This window comes from Rhinolophus ferrumequinum, chromosome 24 (genome assembly GCF_004115265.2).
Source record: "Rhinolophus ferrumequinum isolate MPI-CBG mRhiFer1 chromosome 24, mRhiFer1_v1.p, whole genome shotgun sequence".
In the NCBI taxonomy this organism is placed as follows: Eukaryota; Metazoa; Chordata; class Mammalia; order Chiroptera; family Rhinolophidae; genus Rhinolophus; species Rhinolophus ferrumequinum.
Window position 1 is genome coordinate 22951254 of NC_046307.1, and position 27952 is coordinate 22979205.

Consider the following 27952-nt stretch of genomic DNA (forward strand, 5'->3'; position numbering starts at 1 on the left):
CTGTATTTGGACAGAGGGCCTTTAAAGAGTAATGAAGTGTAAAGGAGGCTATTAGGATGGACCCTAATCCGGTATGACTGGTGTCCTCATAAGAAGAGGAGATAGGACATACAGAGAGATACCAAGGATGCGGGTGTACAAAGGAAACGCCACGTGAAGAGGCAACAGGAGCGTAGCCATCTGCAAGCCAAGGAGAGAGGCTGCCGAGGAAACCAACCCTGCTGACACCTTGATCTTGGACGCGTAACCTCTAGAACTGTGAGAAAATAAATTTCTGTGGTTTAAGCCTCCCAGTCTATGGTATTTTGTTATGGCAGCTGCAGCAAACTAATACACATACTGCTGCTCTTTTTCACTGGAGTACTTAATAACTTTGAATATGCAAATTATAAGTACGACATGGTCCAATGATATGATAGGGGGCTTGCTGTCCTGCGCACCATTTCTATCTATTTGGAATATCCTAATTCACCTTGTAATAGATTAGTAAGAAATACTTTCATAAGGATTTTACAACTCAGATGTATAGAGACTTTTTCCAGAGAGGATTGTTTATTTAAAAAAATAAAATTCATTCAATGGTGGGGGATAGATATCCTGTAAATTTCCATGTGAATATCTGTCACTTTAGAAATCAACCTGTTCCTTCTTTATTAATTAAAAATGGAACCTCATTAGGCCAGCCGGGTGGCTCAGGTGGTTGGAGTGCCGTGCTCCTAACGCTGAGGTCGCTGGTTCGATTCCCACGTGGGCCAGTGAGCTGCGCCCTCTACAGCTAAGATTGTGAACAATGGCTCTCCCTGGAGCTGGGCTGCCGTGGGCTGCCGTGGGCTGCTGTGGGCTATTGTATGCTGCCATGAGTGGCCGGCAGCCAGCGTGAATGGTTGGCAGCCAGCGTGAGTGGCTGGCAGCCATCGCGAGCGGCCAGCAGCCGGCAAGAGCTGCAGAGAGCTGCTGTGAGCAGCCAACCAAAGACTGGTGACCGACTGCCTCAGCCTGGGAGACTGCAAGGCTCATAATACCAGCATGGGCCAGGGAGCTGTGTCCTATACAACTAGATTGAAAAACAACAGCTTGAACTGGAGTGGGGGGGAGGTAGAAGAAGGGGAGGAAAAAAACTTGGAAGTTATCATGACCATCTTCACAACAACAGCAAAAAAAAAATCTGAACAAACTGGAAATCAACAACTCTTCTTGGATCTTGCAAAGAATTGAGGTCACATGACAAACCACTGCCCTGAAAACTAGAGAGAAAGAGAGATACTGAGAAGTTACTGGGAGCAGAAGCCCACCAGTGCAGCCAGTATTGGTAGGAACATTTAGATTGTTGGGTTCCAGCAATGAATGAATTGCTGGAGCTAGCATAAGAATTAAAAAATTCTAGGGGCTCAGTCTTAGGATGGACCCCCACACTTTCCTGAGTTTTACCTCCAGGAGCCGCACCAGGTTCTCAGGATGAGGATCGGAGAAAAGTTTCCTCCTGCTTCAGGTGCTGGCAGCATAAAAGTAACCATTCTGAAATACACCCAGAGCATTCTGTTCTTTTAAAGAAAGGACTTGCATCAAAAAACTATTTTACCAGAGCCTAAATGACCTGAGGGAAGAGAAACACCCAATTCCACCCCCTTCTAGCCTTTGACATGGAGGAAAGGAAATACCCAACGCTAGCTAGTCCCCTCTACACTTCATGTCTCTCCTGGGAGGCAGGAGAAACTGAAAGCACTTCTAAAGGCCCCAGCCCAGGAGGACAGGCCACCTAAGCCCAGACAGAAAGCCTGACACCTAAGCCCAGGGTTGGAGAATGCTCCCCTCCCTCCACGTATTACCATCACCTGTATAATAACAATGGGCTAACGCGAACATAACTGCAAAGCGCAGATGCAATTTAAGCAGGAGTCTCGGGGGGAAACAAAGACAACAGAGGAGACAAAAAATGAGGACACTAGAGGAAATTTTAGTCTCTCACACTTACAGCTACAGCAAACACTACATTCAGCCTAACTCCTATCCAGGTAAACATAAAACTTCACAGTAAATGCCTATTTACCTCATTTCCTTTCACCTAATATATAATGTCTAGCTTTCAACAAAAAATGACAAGGCATGCAAAGCACAACATTCAAGAACAAATGGGTAATGTAAGCAGAGAGATGGACACCCTATGAAAGAAGCAAAACGAAATGCTAGGAAACAAAAACACTGTACTAGAAATGAATGCGTTTGATGGGCTCATGAGCAGACTGGACGTGACGAAAGACTCTGTGAGTTGGAAAAGTATGCCAACAGAAACTTCCTAAATGGAAAAGCAGAGAAAAAAAGAATGAAAAAAAAAGAGAGAGCAGACTATCTAAGCACTGTGGGACAATTTTAAAAGTGTAAAGCCCATAGACAGCTTCAGGATGCACTGGTCACCCGGAAGACCAAACACATGATTAGGAGGTGGGAAGCCTCAGTCCGACCACTCGACCTCCAGAGAAGGAAGGGGAGCTGGAGACTTAGTAATAAAAACTTTAGCAATGAGATTCAGGGAACTTTCAAGTTGATGAACACATACAGTGCTGGGAGGGTGGCACAGCCAGACAGGACATACAAACTCCACATACAACCCCCATTTCTTTCCTTGCCCTATGTGTCTCTTCCATTTGGCTATTCCTGAATTGCATCCTTTATAATAAAATGGTAAACCCAAGGAAAATGTTTTTCTGAGTTCTATGAGTCACTGAGTCATTCTAGCAAATTATCAAAACTGAGGTGGGGGGGTGTTAGAACCCCTGAATTTGTAGTTGGCCAGACAGAAGTTTGGATAGCCTGGTGTTTGAAGGGGCCAGTCTTGTGGGACTGGGGCCCTACTCATAGAGACTGTACTAACTCCAGGGGTTAGTGTCAAAATTTAACTGGATTTTTAGACATCCACTTGGTATTGGAGAACTGATGTAGGAAAATCCTTCCCATTTGGTATCAGAAGTAGTGTCAGAAAAAAGATACTGAACCCTTCAAAAGTTAAGGAAAAATATTTTCTCAGAAAAAAAAAAATTGAGGGAGTTTGTCACTAGACTTGCCTTTCAAGAAATGTTAGAAGATCTTCAGAAAGAAGGAAAATGATGTATCAGAAATTTAGATCTACAAAAAGAAAGGAAGCGCATTATAGAAGGAATAAAGGGAGGCAAACTAAAATCTTTTCTTTTACTTAGTCTTAATCGATCTGATAAGTTTTAAAAATAGTAATGACAATATACTGGTTGACGATAGCCGATGGATAGGTAAAATGAATGGTAACAGTGTCACAAGGGACTGGGAGGCAGGAATTGTCTTTATATTTGAGTTTCTTGTAGACAACATACACTGCTGGTGGGAATGGAAAATGATGCCGTCACTTTGGAAAACACGCTGGAAGCTCCTCAAATGACTAAACATAGAGTTACCATAGCACCCAGCAACTCCACTCCTAAGTGTATAACCAAAAGAAATGAAAACCTATGGCCATGCAGAAACTCATACACATGTGTTCAAAGCACCACTATTCACAATAACGAAAAGATAAAAACAATCCAAATGTCCATTAACTGATGAATGGATAAGAAAAAACTATGCTATTTATCTATACAATGAAATATTATTCGGCCATAAAAAAAAAAAGAATGAAGTGCATGATACAACACAGATGAACCTCGAAATATTACGGTAAGTGAAAGAAGTCAGTCACAAAAGACCACATATCAGGTGACTCCATTTATATGGAACGTCCAGAATAGGCAAATCTACAGAGACAAAAAGTGGACTAGTGGTTGCCTAGCACTGCAGGAGGGGCTGAGGGGATAGGGAGATGCTGGATAAAGGGTATAGATGTCTTTCTGAAGTAATGAAAAGGATATTCTAATATTGACTGTGGTAATGGTTACACATATTTGTGAATATACTGAAACCATTGAATTGTACACTTTAAATGGATGAATTTATGTGAACTATAGCTCCATAAATCTGTTTTCACATGATGGAAAAAGACAGAGTCGGCAGGATCAGGAACACCTAAGCATATGAAAAATTTAAGCATGATCCACCTGGAGAAGACAGTGTGAAGAATATTTGGAGACCTGGTTTGCTTTCAATTTTTCAGTAACATAAACAATGCTAAGATAAAACTCTGGTTCCTACATTATTTACACTGATTTTAATATGCAATTTGAATTTTATCCACAAGGGGGAAGCAGGCTACCGTGAGAAGACAAGCTAAGATTTAAAAAAAAAACAAAAAAAAAAAACCCAAAACTAGAAAGTTCTTGCATCACCCCAACGTTGGGAGCAGATATTTTCCCCGTTTTATTCATAAGAAACCTGGGTGTGGGGAGAGCAGGCGATGTGTACAAATGGTCACCAACCAGTGAGTGCCAAGGTGGAATTCAAAGCAGTCTTCTGTCTCCACGTAGCCGGCCCTCTTCACTCACCGCACTTCCCAAGTTGACCTCAGTAAGATAGTCTCCCTACACTCCACTCACTTCTAGGCACTGCGTTGGGACACTATTCAGAAACAAACAAGAGGATCCCTGCCCCTCCGTGGGACAGGAGTGTGAGGACAGACTTATACCTAAAAATAACTGAATGACTAAATGTCCACAAGACTAGAGAGAGATCAGGAAGGCAGGAAAGACTCTTTGACAATGAGGCTGAGCACGGCTTTATATAAGAAGCGTGATGACAATAAGAGCTATGGTTGACTTAGCATTTACTCTGTAAAAGGCACTGTGCTAAGTGCTTTATATGCACAGCCACATTAAAAGTTCCCCATAGACCGGGGAGATGTTATATCCTGTTTACAGAGGAGAAAATTGGTGGTCAGAGAGATTAAGAAACTGGCAGAACACTGCAACCCACATCCTTAATGTCTGTTTGGCACGACCTAGAGGGATGGTAGACCTTCAACAGGCAGAGCTCAGAGAGAGACTCCTAGAAGAGGAAATACAGAAACAAAGTCTTAGAGGCAAGAAGTACTGGCACGTTTGGGAATACAAGGGGATCAGTTTGCCTGGCGTGTGAAAGAGGAAGAAACTAAAGAGATAAAAACTATAGGGAGAAAACTGAGCCAGATTATATAAGTCTGTGAATAGCAAGCCAAGAAAATCCTACTGTATTTTCTATTTGGGGAGTGAGGGGTATTAATCAGAGAATGACATAACCTGTGCTTTATGAAGATTACTTTGGTACATTGCATAAGAGAACAAGGAAATTAGTTAAAAGACTGTTAAAATAATCCTGGCTAAAGATAAGAAGGAATGAGAACTAAAAGACATTACTGAGATAAAATCCACAAGATTTGACATCTCATTAGATATGGGTGAGGGGAGAGAACTATGGTTAAGATTTCTATGTTTGGGCAACTGGGAGGATGTAAGAGTGTACATCAAGAGAGGGGCTGAGGGGAGAGAAAAGCTGAGGTCACTCTTCTTATATGAGACCGAGGAACCTGACCGAGGACCTCTGGGTAGAGATACTCGGTAGGGAGTTAGAAATAGCAAGCTGGTGATTTAGATGTGGTACCTTAGAATCAGAAGAAACGACCCCAGGAGCAGACCAGGGAAAATCTATACTTGAGATTCAGCAGGGGATAACTGTTGAGAAGAGACGGCTCCAAGACCTGACCACTGCCTGACCCAGGAGCTGGACTTGGGTCAGAACGGAGATTGCTTCCTGCAATGGCCCCTTGGAGACTGTTTGATAGTAATCGATGCCTGTTCTGACATAAACCAGCACCCCTGCCCTTCCTCCTGCTACATGCTAGTTCCTGGAACAGGCCATTGCCCTGACCTGGTCAAGCATGTAAAGTAATGTCCCATATCTGGTAGCATTCACATGCTAGAACCCGTGAACGTCCCCCTTTTACTCTATATGGTTCTTTGGTGCCTGGCAAGCAACGCAGGGATCAATTTGTCTTGCCACCACCCAAAACATGCCTCCTGTGTAAAATTCCCGTAATAAACTCTATTAATTGCCAGACTGACGTCGCCAGCCTCTTTCTTTGGTCTTTCCCTGCCCTTTGCTTACAGAGGTAGATTTTCAGTCCCGGGACATTTTCCTGGGTCTGCATGCACTAAAAATAACCTGTAATTCCGCTTCCAGAGTCCTGTCCTAGAGAAATAAAACCACATGTGTGCACAAGGAGGTGTATGAAGGCGATTCCCAGAGGCATGGTTTGCAGCAGGGAAAGGCTGGGTGAGGGAGGAATGAGTAAATAAATCATAAAACATCCACATGGAGCCTCAGTTAAAAATTAAGTCGATTAAAAATATGAACATGGACAGATCTCTAAAACATACAGTGGTGAGAAGCAAAATATGTGTAATACTACTTATGAAAAAAAAGAAAAAAGTTAAAAAACATGCTGTCACATATTTTAAATGGTGTGTGTGTGGAGAGAAAATTCTGGAAGGATAAGCACACTGCAAATTATGCTAAAGGAGAAGAGTTGTGGGGGGGAAATGGAGAGCAGAGGGGTGAAAAGGGATTTTAGCTTTAATTGTCAAGTTTTAATATTACAAGAATACAATCATGTATTACTTAGGTGAATAAAAACTCTCAAACTATTAACATATATAGAGATTCAACGGGAAGAAGAGAGAATGGAAGAGAGAGACATATTCCAAGACTCTGGGGTAGGGCAATATTATTGGGAACACTGGGAGAAGTTTCTGGAAGTACAAGGTGGAGGGGGATCCACTGCACTCACCAGCCCTGCAGAGGCAGCCAGCTGGATGAGCCCTGTGGGCTCAGTTAGTTTTTAACACCTTTCAATTATAGCCACAAACTCCTGTGTCCTTGAAAGGTCACCATGCCCCACAACTTGCCCTGGAATGAGACTGTGTTTGCTCTGTTCTGAGTTGTAAATATCCTAAGACTTTTCATTTAATTCTTGTGTTTGGACATACCGTACCTTGCCAGAAATTCCACAGTGGTGGTTCTTGGTGTCCTCCTTCTAATCCTTCAAATTGCCTACGAAACTCACTTCCTTCCATTCCAGCCACAGCAAATACCTGCCTCGTTGCTTGTCTCCCATTCAGAAATATTCCCAGTCCAGGTCCCTTGTAAGAGTGTTGATGTGAGAGGCCGGGACACCCGGAATAGATCAGCTAACATTGATTGAGCACATAGAGGTGCCAGGCACTGTGCCAAACTTCCACCAACCAAATAGGTCAATGCTATTGTAACTGTCATTCACAGCTGAGACGTGGTGAGTGGTGGTAAGCATGGGGTGGGTAAATGAGCGTGTCTTATGACGCAAGTTTGTCCTAAGGGATTGAATGAAGGTGGCATGGAGGGACTGGACGAGGGGACAACTCCTCGGGTGCTCAGGGGGCTTCAGTTTGCCCAGTGCCTTGATAGCCATGGCTTATTTTGTTTGATTTCACCACAGTGGTCTTATGGTGGAGGTCATTTGGGAAAATAATGAGGAGTCAAGCTTTCATTCCCTTAAAGGGGCAGCCATTTGGGTCAAAGGCTTTTAGGGCCCATTAACCCACTATGCAGCCTTGAGCAAGTCGGCAAGGAGTGGACACAGACAGAATGTGTGCTCTCTGTGGCCCCGTTTGGCCCAGCGCTGTAACGGTCATCGAGTTCCTAGCAGCCACACCACCCAGTCGGGAAATGCTTGGCCAGGCACCGCCTGCTCTCCAAGCCTACCCATCCCAGGAGATAAAGCTAAGAGGCAGAGGAGCCTGTGTCCTGGGGTTAATAAACAAGCTGTTTTATCCAGGAGCAGTCACGGGGCAGGGACAGACAGGCTGGGAGGTCATGGTCCCGAATATTGAGGTTTCTCAGAAACATTTGCCCAGCAAGCCTTCTGGGATACAAGGACAACTCTGGGCCCATTGCCCTCCCAGGAGGCGTGCCAAGTCCCCCACTCCTCACCTGCTTCTCCTTTCTCCCCACTATGGCTCGCCTCCTTCCTTTTCTCCTGTCACTCCTCTCCTTTCTTCTATAAAGGAAAGGGGATACATTTCCAAAGTAGACACACCTCCTAACTTTGGGCAGGTAATTTGTCCCTCTGAGTCGCAACTTCCTCTCTTGTAAAGGAAAAAAAAAAGGGGGTACCACTGGGGCCCTCCTCACAGGCTGCGTGGGAAGATGCCTAGCGTTGTGTTTGGCACACGCACCGTGTATTTAAACGTGTTTGTCTTTCCCTTTTCCTCTCCACGCCATCCCTCCTCCCTAATCCTGGCCTCTGCCCTTTTCCCTTTCTATTTTCCTGCTCCAGTCCTGCCCCCACCTCCACCCCGGGCACTTCCACCCTGTCTGATTGTGCTTCTGTTGTGTGGGTGGGTGGGAGAGGCAGCCAGGCTTCCCTCTAAGGAGGGCTGACCACTGTGGGGCCAACCCAAACAGGCCAGCCTTGCCACTTACCCATAAGGCCACACCCTAGGTCTCTCAGCTTTAACTAAATAGCCCGTAGGACTTGGGGGCTGGTAGGAGCATGTAGAATGGGAGAGGCCAGGCTATTTTAACCTTTGGCTTATTTTTGCCTGCAATCTGACTCTCCGAGTGACTTAATGGTCAGAGATCATTGCGTAAATTACTGTGTGACTTTGGGCAGTCTCCTTCACTCTTTGGGCTTCAGTGCAGTGTCATATAGCAGTGAAGAGTGCAGGCCCTAGAGCCAGATTGTCTGAAATGAAACCCTATCTTACTAGCTTGGGTTAGTAACCTCCCTATGCCCCAGTTTCCTAAATTTTAAAATGGAATTTATATTATACTTACTTTATAGGTTTGTAAACAAGATCTGTTATTTTGTTAACAGATTAAATAAATTAGTCTGTTCAAAGCAGGTAGAACAGAGCCTAACCCACCCACAGTCAATTAATCTTAGTTATTATATGTAAATAAGACGTTGAACAGATGTACGCACATGAGGAGAGCATGAGGACAGCATGCTATTCTTTCAGTATATTCTAACATCCTAAAATCTCACATTCCTCTTCTTTGTTGACCTCTGGGTAAGGTCAGAATCTTGTACACAAAGTACTTGACTGTCCCAAGGAGACCCTAGGAAACTAGTCAAAGACTTTCAAAATCAGATGGAGCCTTTAGAGGTCATGTGATCCATGGTGGAGAAAGGGCAAGGAGACCAGAAACTGCAAGGACCGCTCTGGGATCACAGAGTTGTGAGGAGTTGTAGAATTACAGGTGGTGCTACGGAGAGCAGGGAGGGTTTTAACGGAGCAACGGGATGGTAGGATGCTGAGGGCCAGAGCCCAGGCTCCGTGCCCTCTAGGATGTTTATGACTTCAGGATGATTATGAGTTCCATGGCTAAGATACTTGGGGTCATCACTGACACCTTTAATAATAATTATTATTTCTATTAAGGAGGAAGAAATATATCCCAAGCACTGCTCCGAAAGTTTTCATATGCATTATCTCAGTCCATACAAACACCCCCTTTTTACTAATAAGGAAAGATGCCTTGCCCAAGGTGAAACAACTAGAAAGAGGCAGAGCTGGGATTTGAATCCAGGTTTTTCTGATGCCAAAGCCAGAGTTCTCATGCGACACCCATTTAATGTTTCCCAGTGCCTAACCTGGGGCTGAGGCCACAGCCTAGAAAATAAGGACCTTTCATTTTGGTCTGCCTGAGCTGGCCAAACAAGTAACACCAGTGAGACTGGGCTCCCCGTCATCTTTCTAACTCTGTGCACCCCACAAAACACGATGAGAAACTAGACCTTGTGTGAGAGGATAGGCCCTCCCCTTCAGGGACCCTGCCTCGATGCTGTCTGTCGCCAGTCACGGGGAGAAGCAGTGGCTATTTTTGCCAGCGGCTGGGAAGGAGGGCTTAGAGCGTGGGGTGAAGCTTATGTGCCTGACTTCAGCAAGGGCCTTGACATGGATGAGAAGATCATGAAAAAATGGAAAGTGGAGGAGAAGCAAGAAAGTGGGGGGGTCACCTGAAAAAGAACTTCTTCCTCTCAAAAAACACAGTTTACAGTTGCCATGAATCGGTCAATTTAATGTAATATAAGAAATATGGTTTATATTATGCAGTCTGCTTCCTACTCGGGCAGGAACCCGTTCGTTATGTTCGTTATGTTCACTACAATATGTTTAGTGCCCAGCCCAGGGCTTGGCTATAGTCAGTGCTCAATAAATATAGGAATGAGGGGCAGCCAGATGGCTCAGCTGGTTAGAGCGCAAGTTCTCAACAAGGTTGCTGGTTCAATTCCCACATGGGATGGTGGGCTGCGCCCCCTGCAACTAAGATTGAAAACGGAGACTGGACTTGGCGCTGAGCTGCACCCTCCACAACTAGATTGAAGGACAACTTGGAACTGATGGGCCCTGGAGAAACACACTGTGCCCCAATATTCCCCAATTAAATAAAATAAAAATTTTATTTAAAAAAGTAATTGATTAAAAATAAATAAATATAGGAATGATAATATGAGTGATAGCATGAAACCTGGGTCAGGAAACCTTCATTTTAGCATTTAGCCGCATGGCGCACTGTGACACTTGGGCAAGCCACTTTGGCTGTATACGCCTCATTATCTGTAAAATAGATACCATGGTAGTTTCTACTTCAGGGGCTTTGAAATCAGAGTGCAGGGCAGGTAACGGTGGCTTAAACACTGAATGTCAAGCTGACCATTGTATTCCTACAGAGTGTAATAGATTGCTGGGCTTAGCAATCTATTTCAAGGGGCCTTGCCAAACCAGGGTGAGGGGAAAGCCAGAAGCATGGTTCTAGGACTGACAATTAAACATGAAAGCAACTGTAAAGCTGCTTGGAGAAATGTACCCCTGGGGAGGGTACAATAAAGCAGGTATGCATAAGAGATTCTCTCTCCCCTAGGGGTTCTTCAGCTTTGCCCATTCGGGGATCAGTTAGCATTAGCTGAGCACAGATAGACTTAAGTCTGAGAGGTTAGAAGTCATCTAGTCCACGCTTCTCCCCCATCTTCTACAGGTAAGAAGACAATAGCCCGGTGAGGGGGTTAAGGGCTGAATGACCAGGACCAGACATTCTAGTCCCGGCTCAATGCTGCTCCTACTGAACCATGTTCAAGAAGGTATGCAAGGGTGGGTTTTAAGAGAAACAGATTAGGCCAGGGAAAGAATGCCTCCATATAGCAATGATTTACAAAGGGCTTAAAACTAGGAGTCATCTTGATAAAGAAGAGAGGGGGAAAGTTAAAAAGACTCTCTTATGCCTTTAAGGATTATGTTTCAAAGCTACTTCATGTGGAGCAGCTTGTTAAAGTGTGGTTTTGAGATGGAGCATCACTGACTAGGCATCAGAAAGTCCATATTCATCTCCCAGCTCTGCCATATACAAGCCCTGTGACCTTGGGCAAATCCTCTCTCTGACCTTCAAAATTATCATTTGAAGCCAGGACAACAGTGCCTACCCCACAGAGCTGATCAGCGGGGACCTGTTCAGTAATGGATGTGGAGAGAAGTTATACACACCATAAAATGCTCTAAAACGGGCAATATAGCAAGATGGTCACGAGTGAGAGTCCTGGAGTCAGACCTGGGTTCAAGCCCCTGTTCCACCAGTCACCAGATGTGTGACTTAAACCATTCCTGTAACCGCTCTGTGCCTCAGTTTCTTCATCTATAAACGATGTGGTGGGAATCAAGTATGATCATACATGTAAAGTGGTTAGCATAGTCCCTGGTACACACTAAGCATGCGACATACTGTTAGTTATTATTTCTAGTTTGAAGGTATGGGATTTTCTCATTTAATCCTCACAGTAATCTCCCAAGGTGGAATTCTTATTAGTCTCATCTTGCAGATAGGGAAACTGGAGAGAAGAATTAGGCCTAAAGAAAAGAGTCGTTTACCCAAGATCCATCGCTAATTAAAACATAGCAAATGCCAACATTCCAAATGCCCTGACTGTTCCACTAGATGGTAGAAGACAGAGTCAGGCAGCAGGGCAGACAGCCGTGGGAACGTCTGTCAGTGGAGTCCAAGGACCAGACTTTGAGTAGCAAGGAATTAGATCATCTCTAAGGACTTTTCCAGCCTGATAGTCTCTTATGAGGCTGAGAGACCGAAACCTGAGAAGTAGGACAAGAACGGATTCTGACCCAGCTGCTCTAGGAGTTCAGTGTGAGGGCCAGATGATTTATTTCCCGTGGTCCACAGACCACCGAAGAAAAAGGAACTTGATATCCAGAGCTCAGCCAGGCTTTCAGCTTCAGGGTCAGCTCACCCGGACCCACCTCCCTCACACATTTCTTAACCTCACCTACATTTCACTACCTGAAGAGACAAAACTTTCTGAGCCACACCCCTCCCCTATGGAGAGTGGGAGGCAGACAGTGGCTTCTCCCTACATAAAGGATGAAGGAGGCTTAAGAGACGCTCTCAGATCCATGCCCCCTTCCTTTTTCTCATTCATTCATTCATTCAAACAACTATTTATTGACTACTCTATGTGCCTTGTACTCTGCTAGGGACTGGAGTTATAACAGAGAATAATGGTCTCTGACCTCAGGGTGCTTACATTCTAGTTGGGAGCAGAATGGGATAGACCACAAATAGGTAGATAAATAAATGAATGAGATCATTTTAAAGTGTAAAAAACAATAAAAGCATAACAGAACAAAGTAATGGAGGTCTTCTTCTACTGTCCTCAAGATGAAGTCCAAGGCCATCAAAGGCCATCTCCATCTGCCCTGGTTTACCTCTCCGACCTTATGTCTTGTCACTTTTTACCTTGATCTTGAACTCTCTGCTTCAGCCACAAAGAGCATGGAGTACCAAAGTTCAAAGGGGCCAACCAGCCTTTGGTCAAGTGATTCCTTTCACCCCAAACACTCTTTCTCGTTTTCCCTCCCTCTTTCAGGTCTCGCACCCAGCTAATTTCTCCTACTCCTTCCCAGCTTACTAGTGACTCCCACCTGGAAGCTGGCCCTGCTACCTCTGATCCAGGTTACGTGTCCTTCACTGCACGGCCACTTTCCCTGTGACAGCATCCATCACCCTGCACGGCCAGTTTATTCTCATCAACTCACCAGACTGGGAGATCCTTGAGGGCTGGAATCATGTCTTGTTTGCTCTGAATGGTAGTACAATCCTCAGCCGTTGGCATGGTGCCTAGCACAGAGTAGGCACTTAATAAACCCCTGTTCAATTCATTAACATTTAGTAAGTTCAAGAGCTCAGTAATACGAGGCAAAGGCATTGACAAGACATGGTTTTGGAGACACAGAATGAATTGAAAAGAGAAAACCAATTCCTCAGTCCTTGGAGTTCGTATTCCAGCGTCTTTCAGCTCCAACTCTCTATCAGGACCTCCTTAAAGGTTTCCTGAGCAGGCAGGACAGAAATTATTGGCCCCATTGAACAGCTAAGGAAGGTCACCCCCCAGACAGGTGAGTCTCCGTTAGCTGAAATTACCCAGCCAGGTGGTGGCAAAGTGTGTCCGACTAAGGTTAGGGCCTCGGAAACCTCAGGCTTAGCCTCTGCATTTGCAGGGGATGAGGACGGGGTGGTGATATGTAGACTCTGAACTAAGTGTCTAAAAGTTCAAATCATTTAAAAATCAAAATAACCATTTGAGGGTGATCATGACCACAAAAGAGGAAACAACATGATTTACCCATAGTCCACCCTCACTCTGTAACCCAACCCCAACTGGGCAGACGCTTCAGACACCACCCCATTTGTCCTCAGGGACTCCTTCCCTCGGGTCAGTTCATGAGAAACTGTACACTCATAGACTGATGGGCATGAACAAAGCCTCAGAATTCTCATTTCATGTCGGAGTTGGGGGAAGTGCAAGACTCAGAGAGAAGGGACAAGTGGAAGGTACAGAGTGAGACAGGATCAGGACTCCAGACTCTCAGTCCAAAACTTTCTCAAGCGTACCTCACAAGTTCCCCTGTCCTGACCTTCGGAATTGGGGAAGGGGTAAGAAGATGTGGACCTGATCTGGCCATTGGTTAGCTGTGGTCCTGTCAGGTGAAGAGAGACAGAAGGGGTGATAAGCCACCCCATCTGACTAGCCTACTCTAGCCCTTATTTATTCCCTCTAGTCCTCAGTAGTTTTGTGCATTTGTAGTTGACCCACAGGAAATGGGACATAGGTTGTTCACTGTTTAGTGACTGTTCATGTAGGTTGTTATTGCTACTTCAGCACTGTACTCTCCCAGCTACCAATAACCTAGAGAGCGTGGAGGGTGGGTGGAGTGAGGCTAGAAGAGATAGGTAAAACTACCCATGAAGAAATGGGGAAAAGGATACCTGTTTGGGGTTGCAGCAACGTATAAGGGCATCCACGAGAAAGAAAGGGACATTTTGACTGAAAGCTTGGTGTGACTCTGGTAGGCATCTGTATTTGCTGTGCGACGCTGAACAAACCCCTCAACCTCTCTGAGCCTCAGCTCTTAGATGAGAGGGGTGAATGAAATACTTTCTAGGGACTCTACCCCTTTTTATAACTTCCTCCAACTAAGAGAGTGTTGGAAGGAGTGGGAGTCTTGAATTCCATTTCAGTATTTGCCAAAGCCTGTATTTGCCAGGCCAAATCCTGTTGAAGTTTAACTGGGAGAGCTGCAAGAGAAAAGTCAACACAGCAGGACTGAGACTGTTATCCTTAGAACCATCTGCTTGCATGGTTGGCCCTTGGTTGGCTTTTGGAACTTTGATTTCAGGAGGTTTCTACTGTTCCCAGAACTGAGAAGAGTCGTTCCCTGTACCAAAACTGTTTGTACAAACAACCTGGTTTGTGCTGAACACCTGCTTTCTTTCTGGGAGTCTGGAATTGTGGTACATGCCAGGCCGAGAATGCCTACGTGGCTAGCCCCCAATAAAAGCCCTGGGCACTGAGTCTCTAATGAACGTCGCTGGTAGACAACATTTTACATGTGTTGTCACAGTTTGTTGCTAGAGGAATGAAGCTTATCCTGTGTGACTCCACCGGGAAAGGACTCTTGGGAGTTTGGTTTCCTCCAAACATTGTCCCATGCACCTTTTCCCTTTGCTGATTTTGCTTGCTTTGTATCCTTTTGCCATAATAAATCACTGCATGCTGAGTTCTGTGACTCCTCCTAGTGAATCACTGAACCTGGAGGTGGTTTTGGGGACTTCAGACAGGAGCTAAGCCGAGATTTCAAAGGGACAACCACAATTATATACCAATCTCTTAGGAATCTATAGCTTACTCCAGCACGGTCCGATTGAAATATTAACATTAGTTGTGCATGTAATTTTAAATTCTCTAGCAGTCACATTCAAAAATGAAAAACAAGGGCTGGCCCGGTGGCTCAGGCGGTTAGAGCTCCGTGCTCCTAACTCCAAAGGCTGCCGGTTCGATTCCCACATGGGCCAGTGGGCTCTCAACCACAAGGTTGCCAGTTCTATTCCTCGAGTCCCGCAAGGGATGGTGGGCTCCACCCCCTGCAACTAAGATTGAACATGGCACCTTGTGCTGAGCTGCCACTGAGCTCCCAGATGGCTCAGTTGGTTGGAGTGCATCCTCTCAACCACAAGGTTGCCGGTTCAACTCCTGCAAGGGATGGTGGGCTGTGCCCCCTGCAACTAGAAACGGCAACTGGACCTGGAGCTGAGCTGTGCCCTCCACAACTAAGACTGAAAGGACAACAACTTGAAGCTGAACGGCACCCTCCACAACTAAGATTGAAAGGACAACAATTTGACTTGGAAAAAAGTCCTGGAAGTACATACTGTTCCCCTTCTCCAATAAAATCTTAAAAAAAAACAAATTAAAAACAACTGAAATTAATTTCGAGAATATATTTGCTTTAACCCAACATATAAAAATACTAACATTTCAACATGTAACGATATAAAAATTTATGAGATATTTTTATAGTCTCTTTTTCTCATACTACGTCTTCAAAAACCAGTGTGTATTTTACACTAATAGCTCATCTCAATTTGGACTCGCCACATTCCAAGTTCTCACTAGTCATACCTGTCCAGTGACTATCATGTTGACAGCACAGGCTTAGAGATGAATAGCAAGTGCTCTGGAAACAGGACATCTGGGTCAGAATCCTGGTTCTGCCACTTACCAACTGCATGACTTTAAGCAGTTACTTAACCTCTCTGGACATTAGTTTCCTCATCTGTAAAATGGAGATAATAATGTTAGCTACCTCACAAGGTGGCAGGGACTTTTCAAAAACTGCGGCAGTACCTGGTACACATAGGATGTTGGGTGAATGCTGGCCGTGACTCTTATTATCCAAAATCTTGGCCTTTCAGGGCAACTTGTCCAACTCCTCATTCTATAGATGAGGAAACTGAGGCTCAAAAGGCACTGGTTTCAAAAGCAAAGACTCTAGCCTCCTCTCCTCTTCCTAGACTCACTGTCTGCAGGCTGGCTCTGAGGTTAGATATGCCAATTATTCAGAAAACCAGCAGCTGGTTCCACCTGGGTTCTGCAATCCCTTCTTGATTGCAAAACAGGGCCACTATCTGAAGTTGGCACTGAATTCATGTGGGTTGAGCTTCCCTTCGGCAGCCGCCATCCTGACCTATTAGTTGGGCTGGCTGACCCCATCACTGAGTCCAGCACTTACTAAGCAATGATAGGGGTGGCTTCCATTGTTTTGGCTTCTTATAGCCTTTATTGTTTATTAACACACGTTCTATTTTCCTTGACGACACAGAGCATCAGCACTTTTTCTCAAACCTCCTTCTAAGTCATCTGCAGTCTCCATTCATACACCAAGACATATTTTGGGTAGGCAGGAAGATCCCTGTATATGTCTCAAAAAACAAAAAACAAGAGGGTGCACACTTGCTTGGGATTCAGTAGAGACTTTCTCAGACTGGAAGCAAAACTGGCTTATGGTTTGTCTACAGAGTCTGTTTCCACCCTTCCCTTCCCCAAACCCAATGCAAATCATCTGCCCTTATCAAGCTACCCTTGACAAGCTCATTCCACATGACTCATGTCTCGAATCTTACTAGCAACTGGAATCAGACCAGTTTTGTGGCCTCAAACTTGCTAGCATGTGCTGACCTGAAGCCTTGCTTATTCTATAGGCCAAACAGCATTTTGACATTCACTTATTTCATAGATATTACTGAGCATCTACTATGTTTTAAGCCCTGGGCAAAATGCTGGGAATGAAGCCTTTGTGGACCTTATGGTTTAGTGTAGAAGGTAAACAAACAAGAAATGACAATAAGGTACAACAAAGGGTTGATGTAGAAAGTGTCAAATGCTCTAGGAACTATAATAAGGGGACTGTATAAAGGGACCCGAACAAAACTCTTTTCTGAAGAAGTGACATTGAAGCTGAGACCTGAAAAATGGTAGGAGAGAACCAGTTAAAGCGAGAACATGGAGCGCTCTGGGCACAGGAACAGCAGAGACAAAACCTGGAGGTGAGAGAGAATGGCATGTTGGAAGAACCGAATAAAGTCCAGCGCAGCTGGGATCGAGAGAAGAGGACTGTGGCAAACGATGAGGAAACAGCTGGACTTTGAGGACATTGCCTGAAGCGCTAAGGAATTTGGACTTCAACCTGAGGGCAAGAGGAAACGCTGTGGTGGAGAATAACATCTTTCAAAACAGAGGATTCCTAGGAACAAATCAACCAAAATGTGCTTTAAAAAAAGCTGGTGGTGAGAAGACTGGGCAGTACTGTTTTCCTTCTTGTCTTCATGCTCTTTGTACCAAGGCTCAGGCCTCACTCAATGCCAGGTCATGCTCCCCCCACCCCCACCCCGTTGTCCAAGAAATCAGGGCTCCTGAGTTTGGTGTGGCACTGGCCTTCCTCTGACCCTTGGAACTGTAGAGCCACAGAGACGACTGGTGAAAGAGTGTCAAAGACCCTTGTTTAACAGATGGGCCAGCTACGGCCCAGGGAAGGAAGTAACTGGTCTGTGGCCCCACAGTAGGCCTCAGGCCGCTGACGTCTTCTTGTTTCCCCCAAAGAAACCGAACAAGCAAGATTGGGACCAGGGTAAGCAGTCAGGCACACAGCATGCAAACTTGAAGGCACTCACTCTCAGATGCCAGCTGTGCTCACTTTCCTCATCCTAGTCCTGGCTCTGCTGCATATGCCTTGAGGGCAGAGATGGTAAATTCCAGAAAACTCTTGGACATCTCTTATATGGTGTTAACGTGATGCTGGGCACACATCTTGAGGGTCAGTAGATGTCTACTGATACTGATGAACAATGGATTTCTGACAAACTGATACGTATATGGATGTTTGTATCCTTGGGTATACATGATCTTTAAAAGACAACAGAACAAAATGAAAAGGGCCTGAGATTGGAGTCTAGAGACCTGGATTCTGGACTCCTCTCTGCCACCTACTTGCTATGGGAACTTAAGTAAATTGTTCTCCATCTCTAGACTTCAGTGAAATGAGGTGGTGGAATAAATTACATTTATTGAGCATATACTTTGTGTCGGCTACTGTTCAAATGTTTCTGCCCTTTAACTCATTTAAAGACTTCCTGGCCTTCAAGCTTCCCTTCACTTCAACAGGCTGTGGTTTGAGGTAAGGAGGCTTCGCAGAGAATGTGGAACTTGAGATAGACCTTCCAAATTTCCACAAGCACAGTAATATTTTAAATCATAATAAAGGCATGGTATCTCAAGATACTTCTCCTTCAGAAGATGGAGAATCCCCTGCTTCAGAATCACCTTTGGAACATGTCTGAGGGCAATTCTCAGCCTCTGCCCCTGAGATTCTAATGCAGTGATTCTGAAGTGGGGCCTGGGAATCTGTATTAAAACCTTCCCAGGTAGACAGATATGGGAAGCACTAATCTCGACTCATTCCTCTATCTGTGGATAGAATCATCCCAGACAACCCAGACCTAGAGCTGTCTGGTGGTTCATCAGTGTCTCCCAGCAGAGAAATGAATTCATTGATGGATTAATGCAGCAAATATCAAGCACCTGTTGTGTTCTAGGCCCTGTGCCAGATGGTGATTATGGTCCCTACTCTCAAGGGACTCCTGGTTTGTCACTTATTTTAGAAGCAAATCATCTAACCAGAACCAGCAGGACCTTAGAGATCGTTGACCAATCCCCATTACACAGTTGGGGAAACTGAGACCCAGAGAGGGAAAGCAACACGTTCAAGACTACACAGGGAGCAAATATATTTCCTTCTCCCAAACCAGCTGAGGTATCCCAGTGTTCTTCCCAGGAGGGGGCTGCATTCAAAATCCTAGGGCACCCATTCTGCTTCTTAAGCACTAAACTTACAGAGCAATGTTTCTGAAAGTCTAACTTCAGATCTTGCTGACATTTTAAATCCTCAACCTTTCTTCAACTGGCATGGAGGCAGGAGGGAAGAGGGAACCCCATGGGGTATTTGAAAGCCTAGGAGTGAGAAATGCTTCGCAGAATTGAGCCTACCATCAGTTCTTCCGTGTTATCGAAAGCCCTTTTCCTGGCTGTGCTGGAGGACATCGTGCCTGCCTCCTGCTGCACTTTAAAACCCAAAGAAGAGGGGGCCCCTCTCAGGTTCACAAGGACCTGGCTCCCACCTCTCTGCCCAGACTTGCTTACGTCACTGTCGCCCGGGACCTGGGGAGGAGGGAGAAGCGGAGAGTAAGTCGTGCCCGCCCCTGAAATGCGAGCGGCCCTGCGATTGGCTACAAGGACTCCGGGCCAGCCGCGGATTGGTCATCGCTGAGGGCTTCAAAGGTGCCTGAGCATCGGACACCTCAGACAGACGGTGGCCCGGGATCAGAGAGCGTCTTGGGCGAGCCGAAACGCGCCCGCAGCCCACCATGGCCCGGCTGCTCCGGGCATCCTGCCTTCTCTCCCTGCTCCTGGCTGGCTTCGTCCCGTCCAGCTGGGGGCAGGAGAAGTCGAAGGTGAGTGAGCCTCTGGGGTGCGGGTCAGGGTGGGGGGTCCGGGAAAGAACATAGCCCCCAGGTGTCCATCTTCCTGGGAGGCACCCCTCTTCCCGGGTTCCCCTCCAGAAGGGCAACACCTTGGTGGGAGGGACGCCCTTAACTCCGGTTGCCTCCCCACTCCGCCTGGACCCCCACACCAAGACCGTCAGTCTCCAAGCAGTTCCACCTATTGGAGACCTGAGAGCCCCTGGTAGGAGAAAGGTCCCTCTCCTGGAGTTCGAGATTCTCCCCCAGGGCTACCTCAGGGGTGCCTCGCTACATCTATGTCACTGCTGGACCTGAGCTACTCCGCTCCAGTCAGGCCTGAAGGGGGTGCAGTCACAGAAAAAGGCCTAGATAGAGACTTGGCATCTGGTTGGCTGACGAGGTTCCTTGGGAGACTGACAGCCAAGGAGGAAGGAAAGAACGCAGCTGGGTGGTCCCCATTTTGAAGAATTGCCTTGGGGGCTCTTTCAGCCCAATAATACACCCAAGTAGAAATGCAGTTGGATTTGGGGCATTGGTAGAAGATGCAGAGATCAGTGCCAGAAAAAGCTCCAGACTGGTACTGCACAATACCCAGGACCCTGAGTAGACCGCTGCTCCTTTCTGGTCCTGTTTCTCCATCTGTAGGTGTGGGGGGGGTGGGCAGCGGTGAAATGAAGCTGATGACTTCAGAGCAGATGCTTGGAGAAGCTGCAACATCCACACACTGTTCTCTGAAAGGCTTCCTGCGCCGCCGGGGCAGCCTCCCAACCCACCCCCCATTGCGCATATTGTCCTGAGCACACCTGGTCGTTGGAGCAAGCTGGGCCTGCCAGCTCGGCATGAGAGGCAGAATTCTCCTGAGCCTCAGTCTATGGCCAGCAGGGTGCGTGACTCTTAGCTAGAAGGGGATGCCGAGGCCAGCGGTGACCCAGAATGCCTGTCTCGTTTGATTATATTCACAGTGTGGGCCCTGGAGATTGCTCCTCTTCGCTTCCTCCTAGGGAGGCAAAAGCCAGGCATAGGGATGGACCCAAAGAGAGAGATTTCTGTCTCCAATCGCCCAACACAGACACAGACTCACACACACACATACACGCACGCATGCACACACACGCACACGCACACATACACATAAGCTCAAAAAGAGCTTCTGTGTTTCTAAAATTTTCTGGGTCTTTATTCTAAGATCTTAAGAGTCCACGATTCTGTTTCCAAAGTTCTATCTACTGCTCAGGAAGCCCCTTCCAAGCACAGGGTTCCTTCTGTCTGATTCAATCCCCTGTCCTGTCCTTAGCCTAAATCCCATTCGGTGTGTTCCTTCTCGGAGTTGTCAGCCTAGAGACTAGATGGCTATGAAGCCACTTCCTCCCAGCCTCCTCCTTTGGATCCAGCCTTGTTCATAATCCCCAACTCAAAAGGCATTTTCCAGGGCAGGGATGGGGCTGACCTCAAGACTGAGGGTGTGGGGTGGAGGTGGTGTGGGCAGGCCCCACCATGGAGTCCGCCCTATACCCTCAGTTGGGGGAAAACAAGAGAAGGGAGGGTCGGGCCCTGCCTCACGCAGGCCAGAGGGAAGAACATGGACCCCCATGAATAACTCATCACACTGTGTTCTCTGCAGAACTCTGGGGAGAAACAGATGGATTCAGAGAGAACAGGATGGGTAGGGTCTCGTCGTCTTAGGGTGAGGTGTGACCATATCAGATGCAACCAGCTACGACTTGCTAGCTAATGAGAGTCTGGGTGGCCATGCCTGTCTCTCCTCCCAGATTCTTACAGTTGAATGTCTAGCCCTGGATTCTAGGACTCAGCGACTTACCTTACTCCCACTCCAGAGCCAAGGGGAGGGGTGGGGAGCATATGGAGAATGGGATGGGCAAAAGAGGGCAGCCCCAGAGGGAGGTTTGCCTCCTTCCAATTCAAAGGGACAGGCTACAGAACAAAGGGAATCCTCCTTTCCTTGCCATGTCCCCTCTCCAGTCCAGCTTAAGGTTGCCAAGGCTCCCTGTCCTTGCTCTATAAAAGCACTGCAGAAGCTGGAGAGAGTAACAACTGCTCACGTGCACAGGATCCTAGTAACCGCTGGTTTCTAGGTGACTAAACCAGGCGGAGAAATCGTGGAACCACAGGCTGACAGAGCTGAAGGGCGCTTAAGCCAGCACTGCATCGGACCGCATCTCACAATGGAGGAGCCAGGAAAGGAGTGGTCAGAGTCAGAGGCCCAGCCAGGCCCAGAACTCAGATCTCCTGGCCCCAGTCTAGTTTTCTTTCCACAGCATCACACTGATGGGAGTAGGAAGACGGGAGAGGAGAGAGACACAAGACCAGCAGCCCAAGCCCGCCAGCCGGGGTCCTGGCTGAGTCTCTACCCGCTTCCAGCTCTCGAGCCATCAGAGCTCTCCTGTCTGGTGCAACTGTGTGAGGATTGAGGCACTCTCACGGCCTACCCCTCCGTCTCCTCTGGCCTCCCCTGTTTAAGGTGCAGGGCTCTGGGATTCCATAGGCCCAGAGGAAGGAAAAGGGCTCAAGGAAGAACTGGCTGCAGTGCCCGGGGGAGTGCAGGCCCTGGCTTCCCCCACCCCGGGCCACTCTCTGAGCGCATTGAACCCACTGCACTCACCTCACTGGGCCCCAGTAGAAATCCTGCAAGCTCTGTCACTTGTCCCTCCTCCGGGAGACATCTTCTTCAGATGGGAGAGCGGGGGGGGGGGGGGGGGGGGGGGGGGGGGGGGGGGGGGGGCGGTCTTCAGATTGGCTGGGGAACATCAAAGCCCTCTTCACAACAATGTGGGAACAACAGGGCCCTTTACCCTAACTGCAGGCAGAAAAATCGCTATCCCTTGATGTGGTGATTTCTTTCCAAGAGCCTTTCAAGACAGTTTGATCTGCCAATAGGGTCTCACAGCCATTTTTGGAGGCAGTTGGTACTACCCTCGCTCAGAGAGTCAGAGTGATTTGCCTAGGGCTACAGAGCTAGCAAACGTTTAAAACCTAATGAGAGGAGATGCCCCTTGCCCCACCCCCACCCGGAAACAGTACCCAGAAGCTGATCCTTCTGATGTTTACAAGCTTTCGTTATTTGGACAACCTCTTGGCTCTTTCTCTATTTCCCAGAGATTGGGCGGGGGGACAGGGCAGGGAGGCCTTGCCTTCTGGCTGCTAGACCTCTGTGGCCGCTGGGCTGTGTTTGTTGTGCCCTAGTTGTTTGTACTTCGAGGTAGAAATGACCCCAGCTGGGACCAAGGAGGCTCAGGGGCTGGAGGAATATTGAGTGGAGGTCTGAGGCCTGCTCCCAGCACCCACCAAACGTCACGGGGCATGGAATATTAGACTAATGTAAAGCAGGGAATGTGCACCAAAGCCAAGAGAGCTCGCAGCTGTCAGGGAACAGAGGGACCCAGCCTCACCTGGCTCAGCAGGCCTGTGGCATCTTCAAGACAGAGGCAGCTTTTCTCCGCCCTCCTGGGACCACACCCTGCCAGCCCAGACAGCTTCCTTCAGCCAGTTGGGCCGAGGTGCTTCACTTCAACAGCAAGTCTTCCAGGATTGATGGGAAGAGAGGGCGTGGATTTGCCTCTCTAACTCCTATCCCCTGTCTCCCTCTCTCCCGGTCTATAATAGTTTGCACTCGATTTGTTTATTGCCTTTCCACCTCTCATATGATGTCAGGGCCAGAAAGCAGCTTAGAGGTTACCTGAAACAACGGTGGCAAGCTCTTTGCTTTCCCATCACCACCGGCCCACCTGCTCATTGTGCTACTGATATCATGACACCCTTTCAAGAGTAGACCCAGATTTTTTGTAGTCTGGGCCAAGGATGAGGGGGAGGCAGAGTGCAGTCAAGTGCAACCTAACACTTGCTAATCATCCCATCCCTTCCTCTCCCACTGCAAAGACGCTCTCAAGCCGTCATGGGTGAGAACAGCTGATCCTGTTCAAGGCTCTCATTTTAGAAAAGGAAACAGGCCCAGAGAAGAGAAAGGTCCATCCAGGGAGTTCGTGGCAGAGCTGGATATGGAATCCACGTCCCCCAACTTGCAGTCCCTTGTATGCTGTCCCTCCTTGTTCTGGAGGTTGACTTTGGAGCAGCAGCTGGCCAGAGGAAGGCACAATGGTCATCGTCACAAGTGCTCCCTTACAGGAAACGTCTCCTATGTTTCAGGCGCTGTGCGTTACCCTCTCCACCTTACTGCATTCTCACGGCAGGCCTTTCCCCATTCCTGGCTCCTATTCCTCTGTGCCTATTTTATAACAACAGCCTCAGCTGTCCAGACCTCCAGGTTTGGAACGTCTGAATCTCACCACTGGCCATACTGCCGCTGCCTTCTTCCTGCTCAGCTCTTCCTTCACCGTGGTCCAGTTCAGGCCCTCACCATCACTTGCCTGGATTATTGCACCAGCCACCCAACCAGTCTCCATCAGCCCATCTAGTAAGGCAACCACGCCTATCAGGGTAGTGTCCCTCAGAGCCCGGGACGCCAATGTTTATAAATTGACATGTGATATGAAGTAATGATCCCAGTAATTCTGCAGGTCCCCACAGCACTCACCAGCATACGCAGTGCTTTCATTATCATTGTCTTGCACAGGGTATTAGGAGACCTTGATTCTAGTCCAGTTCCAGTGCTTAGGGTGGTCTTGAAAGACTTCAAGATAATCTTTCGTTATCTTGAAAATGGAGATATCGAAGTTCCTTTCCAGCTTTAACCGCTCCGGCGCTGGTCTTCTGTTGCAGACGGACTGCTATGCTGGCGTGAGTGGCACCATCTATGACTATGGCGCCCTCACCCTCAATGGGGAGGAGTACATCCCCTTCAAGCAGTATGCTGGCAAATACGTCCTGTTTGTCAACGTGGCCAGCTACTGAGGCCTGACGAGCCAGTACATTGGTAAGAGCCCACCCCTTCTGCCTGCTTTATTTGGGGCTGTTTCTGCCAGTTGGGCATATGTCAGTCATAAGCACTCTTCTGGTGTAAGGGGGAAGGGGTGCCTGTCCATGAGATTCCAAACCGTGTATCTCAATTCTGTGTTCCATGGTTTTGTGAAGATCATTATCTAAACCTGAGGTCCGATTGCCTTTGAACATGTTCCGGAAGATTGTTATCTTTCTTTATCCCTGGGCACCTCAACTGCCTGAAAAGCAGAGGGATGGAGGAGGTTGGGTTTGTGCCCGAAGTATCCTTTCACCGGAGTAAGGAATGGTAGCTTTGTCTTGCTGAGAAGTTCTCATTTGTCCTCAGCGGCATCTGCCTTAGCGCTTCTCTTGGCCCTTATCTGGAAAGCAGGCAACGAGCCCGAGGCCATTTCAGCTAGGTTTCTTGAGCCCTGGTATCCTCACTCCTTCTTAGTTGAGGCAGAGTGAAGACGGACCAAGCAGGCCAAAGGCAGCTGGCAGCACCCACAGGAAACTGCTCTGGGGCTGAGCAGTCTGGTGGGAGGGGCCAGGAGGTGAGAGCAGTCTGACCCTGAATGTTCTGCCTGGCAATCAGGCAGATTTCTGGAAGTGGAACGACAGAGGGCTGGATGGCCATCGGCAGGGGCTGCTGTCTAGAATGCTGGTGTCAAGCCCTTGCAATAGAGCAGTGTGTTTGTGCAAGAGATAGGTTGGGTGCTGGCTTGTACAGACCAGGAGACACTGAGGGAGCAGGGCCAGGGCCTTCCTCGGATCCCTGAATTCCCAGAGTCTAGGAGGGTTGTGAGCCCCCTACCCCCAGGGAAGTCCTCTGGTTTCTCCCAGCAATGGATGGTTCTTGCTCCAGGAAACTCAATCCTCAGAGTCCTGAAGGAGCCCTGCCTTGGCAGTGGGGGGGGGGTGACTGACTACTGATTTGAGAAAGGGTATTACTTTCTTTCCCCTAAAACCTCCAACCTATCCAGCTTAGAGTCAGGAGGACGGGACTTGAATTCCAACATTGACACATTCGCTGAGTAATCTTAGGCAAGAGCCCCCGTCAGGCCCGTGATTTCTACGGTGTGGATGCGGCGGGGCTGCTCACCAGGTCACCCCCCTTCTCTCTCTCCCTGGCCCAGAACTGAATGCACTACAGGAAGAGCTTGAACCATTCGGCCTGGTCATTCTGGGCTTCCCCTGCAACCAATTCGGAAAACAGGAGCCAGGAGAGAACTCGGAGATCCTACCTACCCTCAAGTGAGTGCTCACGCAGCGTCCTAAGGAAGCGCCTCCATCCCGCACACCCGCCCTGTGCCCCGCCTCAGGCTTCAGGCCTCTCTTGCATTGGCCCCAACTCATGATGGATTTATCAGCCACCAAAACAACTCTCCCATTCCAGGAACCCCCGTTTAGTGAAATGAGGGGAAGACGGGAGGAAAAAAGGGAGAGCCACAGGGCTGACTGGTGGTGAGGGTGACGTGGGGGGAGGACAGGGTGACTGAGAAAGTACCAAACTGGAAAAAGACGACGGCAGACCCACAGTATGCCGAGCCAGTCAACATTCATTGGCTCCCACGGCCCACTATGGAGTACGGTCCGGATTCCTAATACCCCCGCCCCTGCTGTCCCTTCCTCTCATTTCTGAGCCCTGTGCCCAACCATCTCCTTGAGACCCACATAAGAACATTCCTCCAGGTATGTCCGACCAGGTGGAGGCTTCGTCCCCAATTTCCAACTCTTTGAGAAAGGAGATGTGAACGGGGAGAAAGAGCAGAAGGTCTACACGTTCCTGAAGGTGAGTGCACGGCCACCTCTGCGGGAGCCCGTCTGCCCACTGCCGCTGGCTGCGGACTGGCCTCCAGCTGCTCTAGGCCCCAGCTCATGTAGAGACAAGGCCTGTGCCACCCTGCCCTGCTCCTGGGCTCTTGGCATCTATTGTTCCAACTGGTGGGCTTTGCAGACCCTAGGATCTCAGCAGGCTGTTTTACCAGTACGTCACAGCCAGGGCCCCAGAAGGGAGAAGCTAATCAGGTTTCACAATCAGCTAGAGCTAAAGATGGTTCTGGGATTCGGTCTTCGAGCTCCACAAACTGGCACTTCCTCACTGCCAGGCTGTCCTACCCCGAGGAAGGCCTAGGAGGAAGAGCGGGAGGGGCCCCACCCAGGGTTAATGTTCCTCTCTCCCCTGTTCCAGAACTCCTGTCCTCCCACCACGGAGCTCCTGGGCTCACCTAGCCGCCTCTTCTGGGATCCCATGAAGATCCATGACATCCGCTGGAACTTTGAGAAGTTCCTGGTGGGGCCAGACGGTGTACCCATCATGCGCTGGTACCACCGGACCACGGTCAGCAACATCAAGATGGACATCCTGTCCTACATGAAGCGGCAGGCAGCCCTGGGAGTCTCGCGGAAGTAACTGAGGCCTGCCCCCCCGCCCTGCCATGTCCATCATGCAGGGCTGCGGAGGGACAGTTCAGGAAGGAACCCATTTCTCCAGCCACACCACACTCCCACCACACACCCCCCCATTACACAAACGTGTGCCTAGTTGTGTGGGGATGCACGTGTGTGTGCAGCCACGTGTCTCCCTGTAGGAGTGTGCACCAATACGTGTGCCCACAGCTTTGTACCGTGGAGAGTACTAGAGAATAACACCCCTTTCTCTCCAGTTCTCTGCTCCAATGACAACAATTCACTTTCAGCTGAGCCCAAAGGAAAAAACCAGCGCTAGATCCAACCCTTCTGCTGTACCTAGACCTCAGCGTTGGGGTCAGCATCTGCCACTGCCTCCAAATACCACCACTGAAGTGCCCAGAAGTTTCTGGGTTCGCCACACTGCCCGACCTCTCTCCTCTCCATCATACAGCTCTTTCCTTCCTGAAGGGCCCTCCCAGCCCCCTACCCCACCCCACAGTGCTCCCTGAGCAGCCAAGGCAGATGTGAGAGCAAGGGCCACGTTCCCCATGTCAGGGGTGGCTTCTCCATGAAGGAGGGGCCCGAAGCCCTTGTGGGCGGACCTCCCCTGAGCCTGTCGGAAGGGCCAGCCCTTAGTGCATTCAGGCTGAGGCCCCCGGGCAGGGATGCCACCCCCACTACTTCGGAGAATGTGCCCTCACTGCTCACCCTGGCCCATTGGCATTAGACTCACCCCTGTCTGCCCAATAAAGGCCTTTCTGCAGCAGCTGAGTCTACTCTTGTGCTTCCTCAATGGGGCCACCACAGCTGGCGGTGGGTG

General features: G+C 48.3%; 2 protein-coding genes across 2 annotated transcripts in view; one reads left to right on the forward strand and one right to left on the reverse strand.

Annotated features, from left to right (window-relative positions):
- The window catches only part of ZNF300 (zinc finger protein 300), a 50081-nt gene extending 30547 nt beyond the window's left edge, over positions 1-19534 (reverse strand). Inside the window, exon 1 of the mRNA XM_033096914.1 lies at positions 19355-19534. The gene's annotated coding sequence lies outside the window, so the exon portion shown is untranslated. The remainder of the gene's footprint in view (positions 1-19354) is intronic.
- Positions 19535-19651: 117 nt separating this feature from the next.
- GPX3 (glutathione peroxidase 3) lies at positions 19652-27898 on the forward strand. The gene is made up of 5 exons (XM_033096916.1): positions 19652-19818; positions 24562-24715; positions 25857-25974; positions 26413-26512; positions 26912-27898. The coding sequence occupies exons 1-5, from the start codon at positions 19732-19734 to the stop codon at positions 27131-27133; spliced, it is 681 nt and encodes a 226-aa protein (XP_032952807.1). The 5' UTR covers positions 19652-19731; the 3' UTR covers positions 27134-27898.
- Positions 27899-27952: the final 54 nt, after the last annotated feature.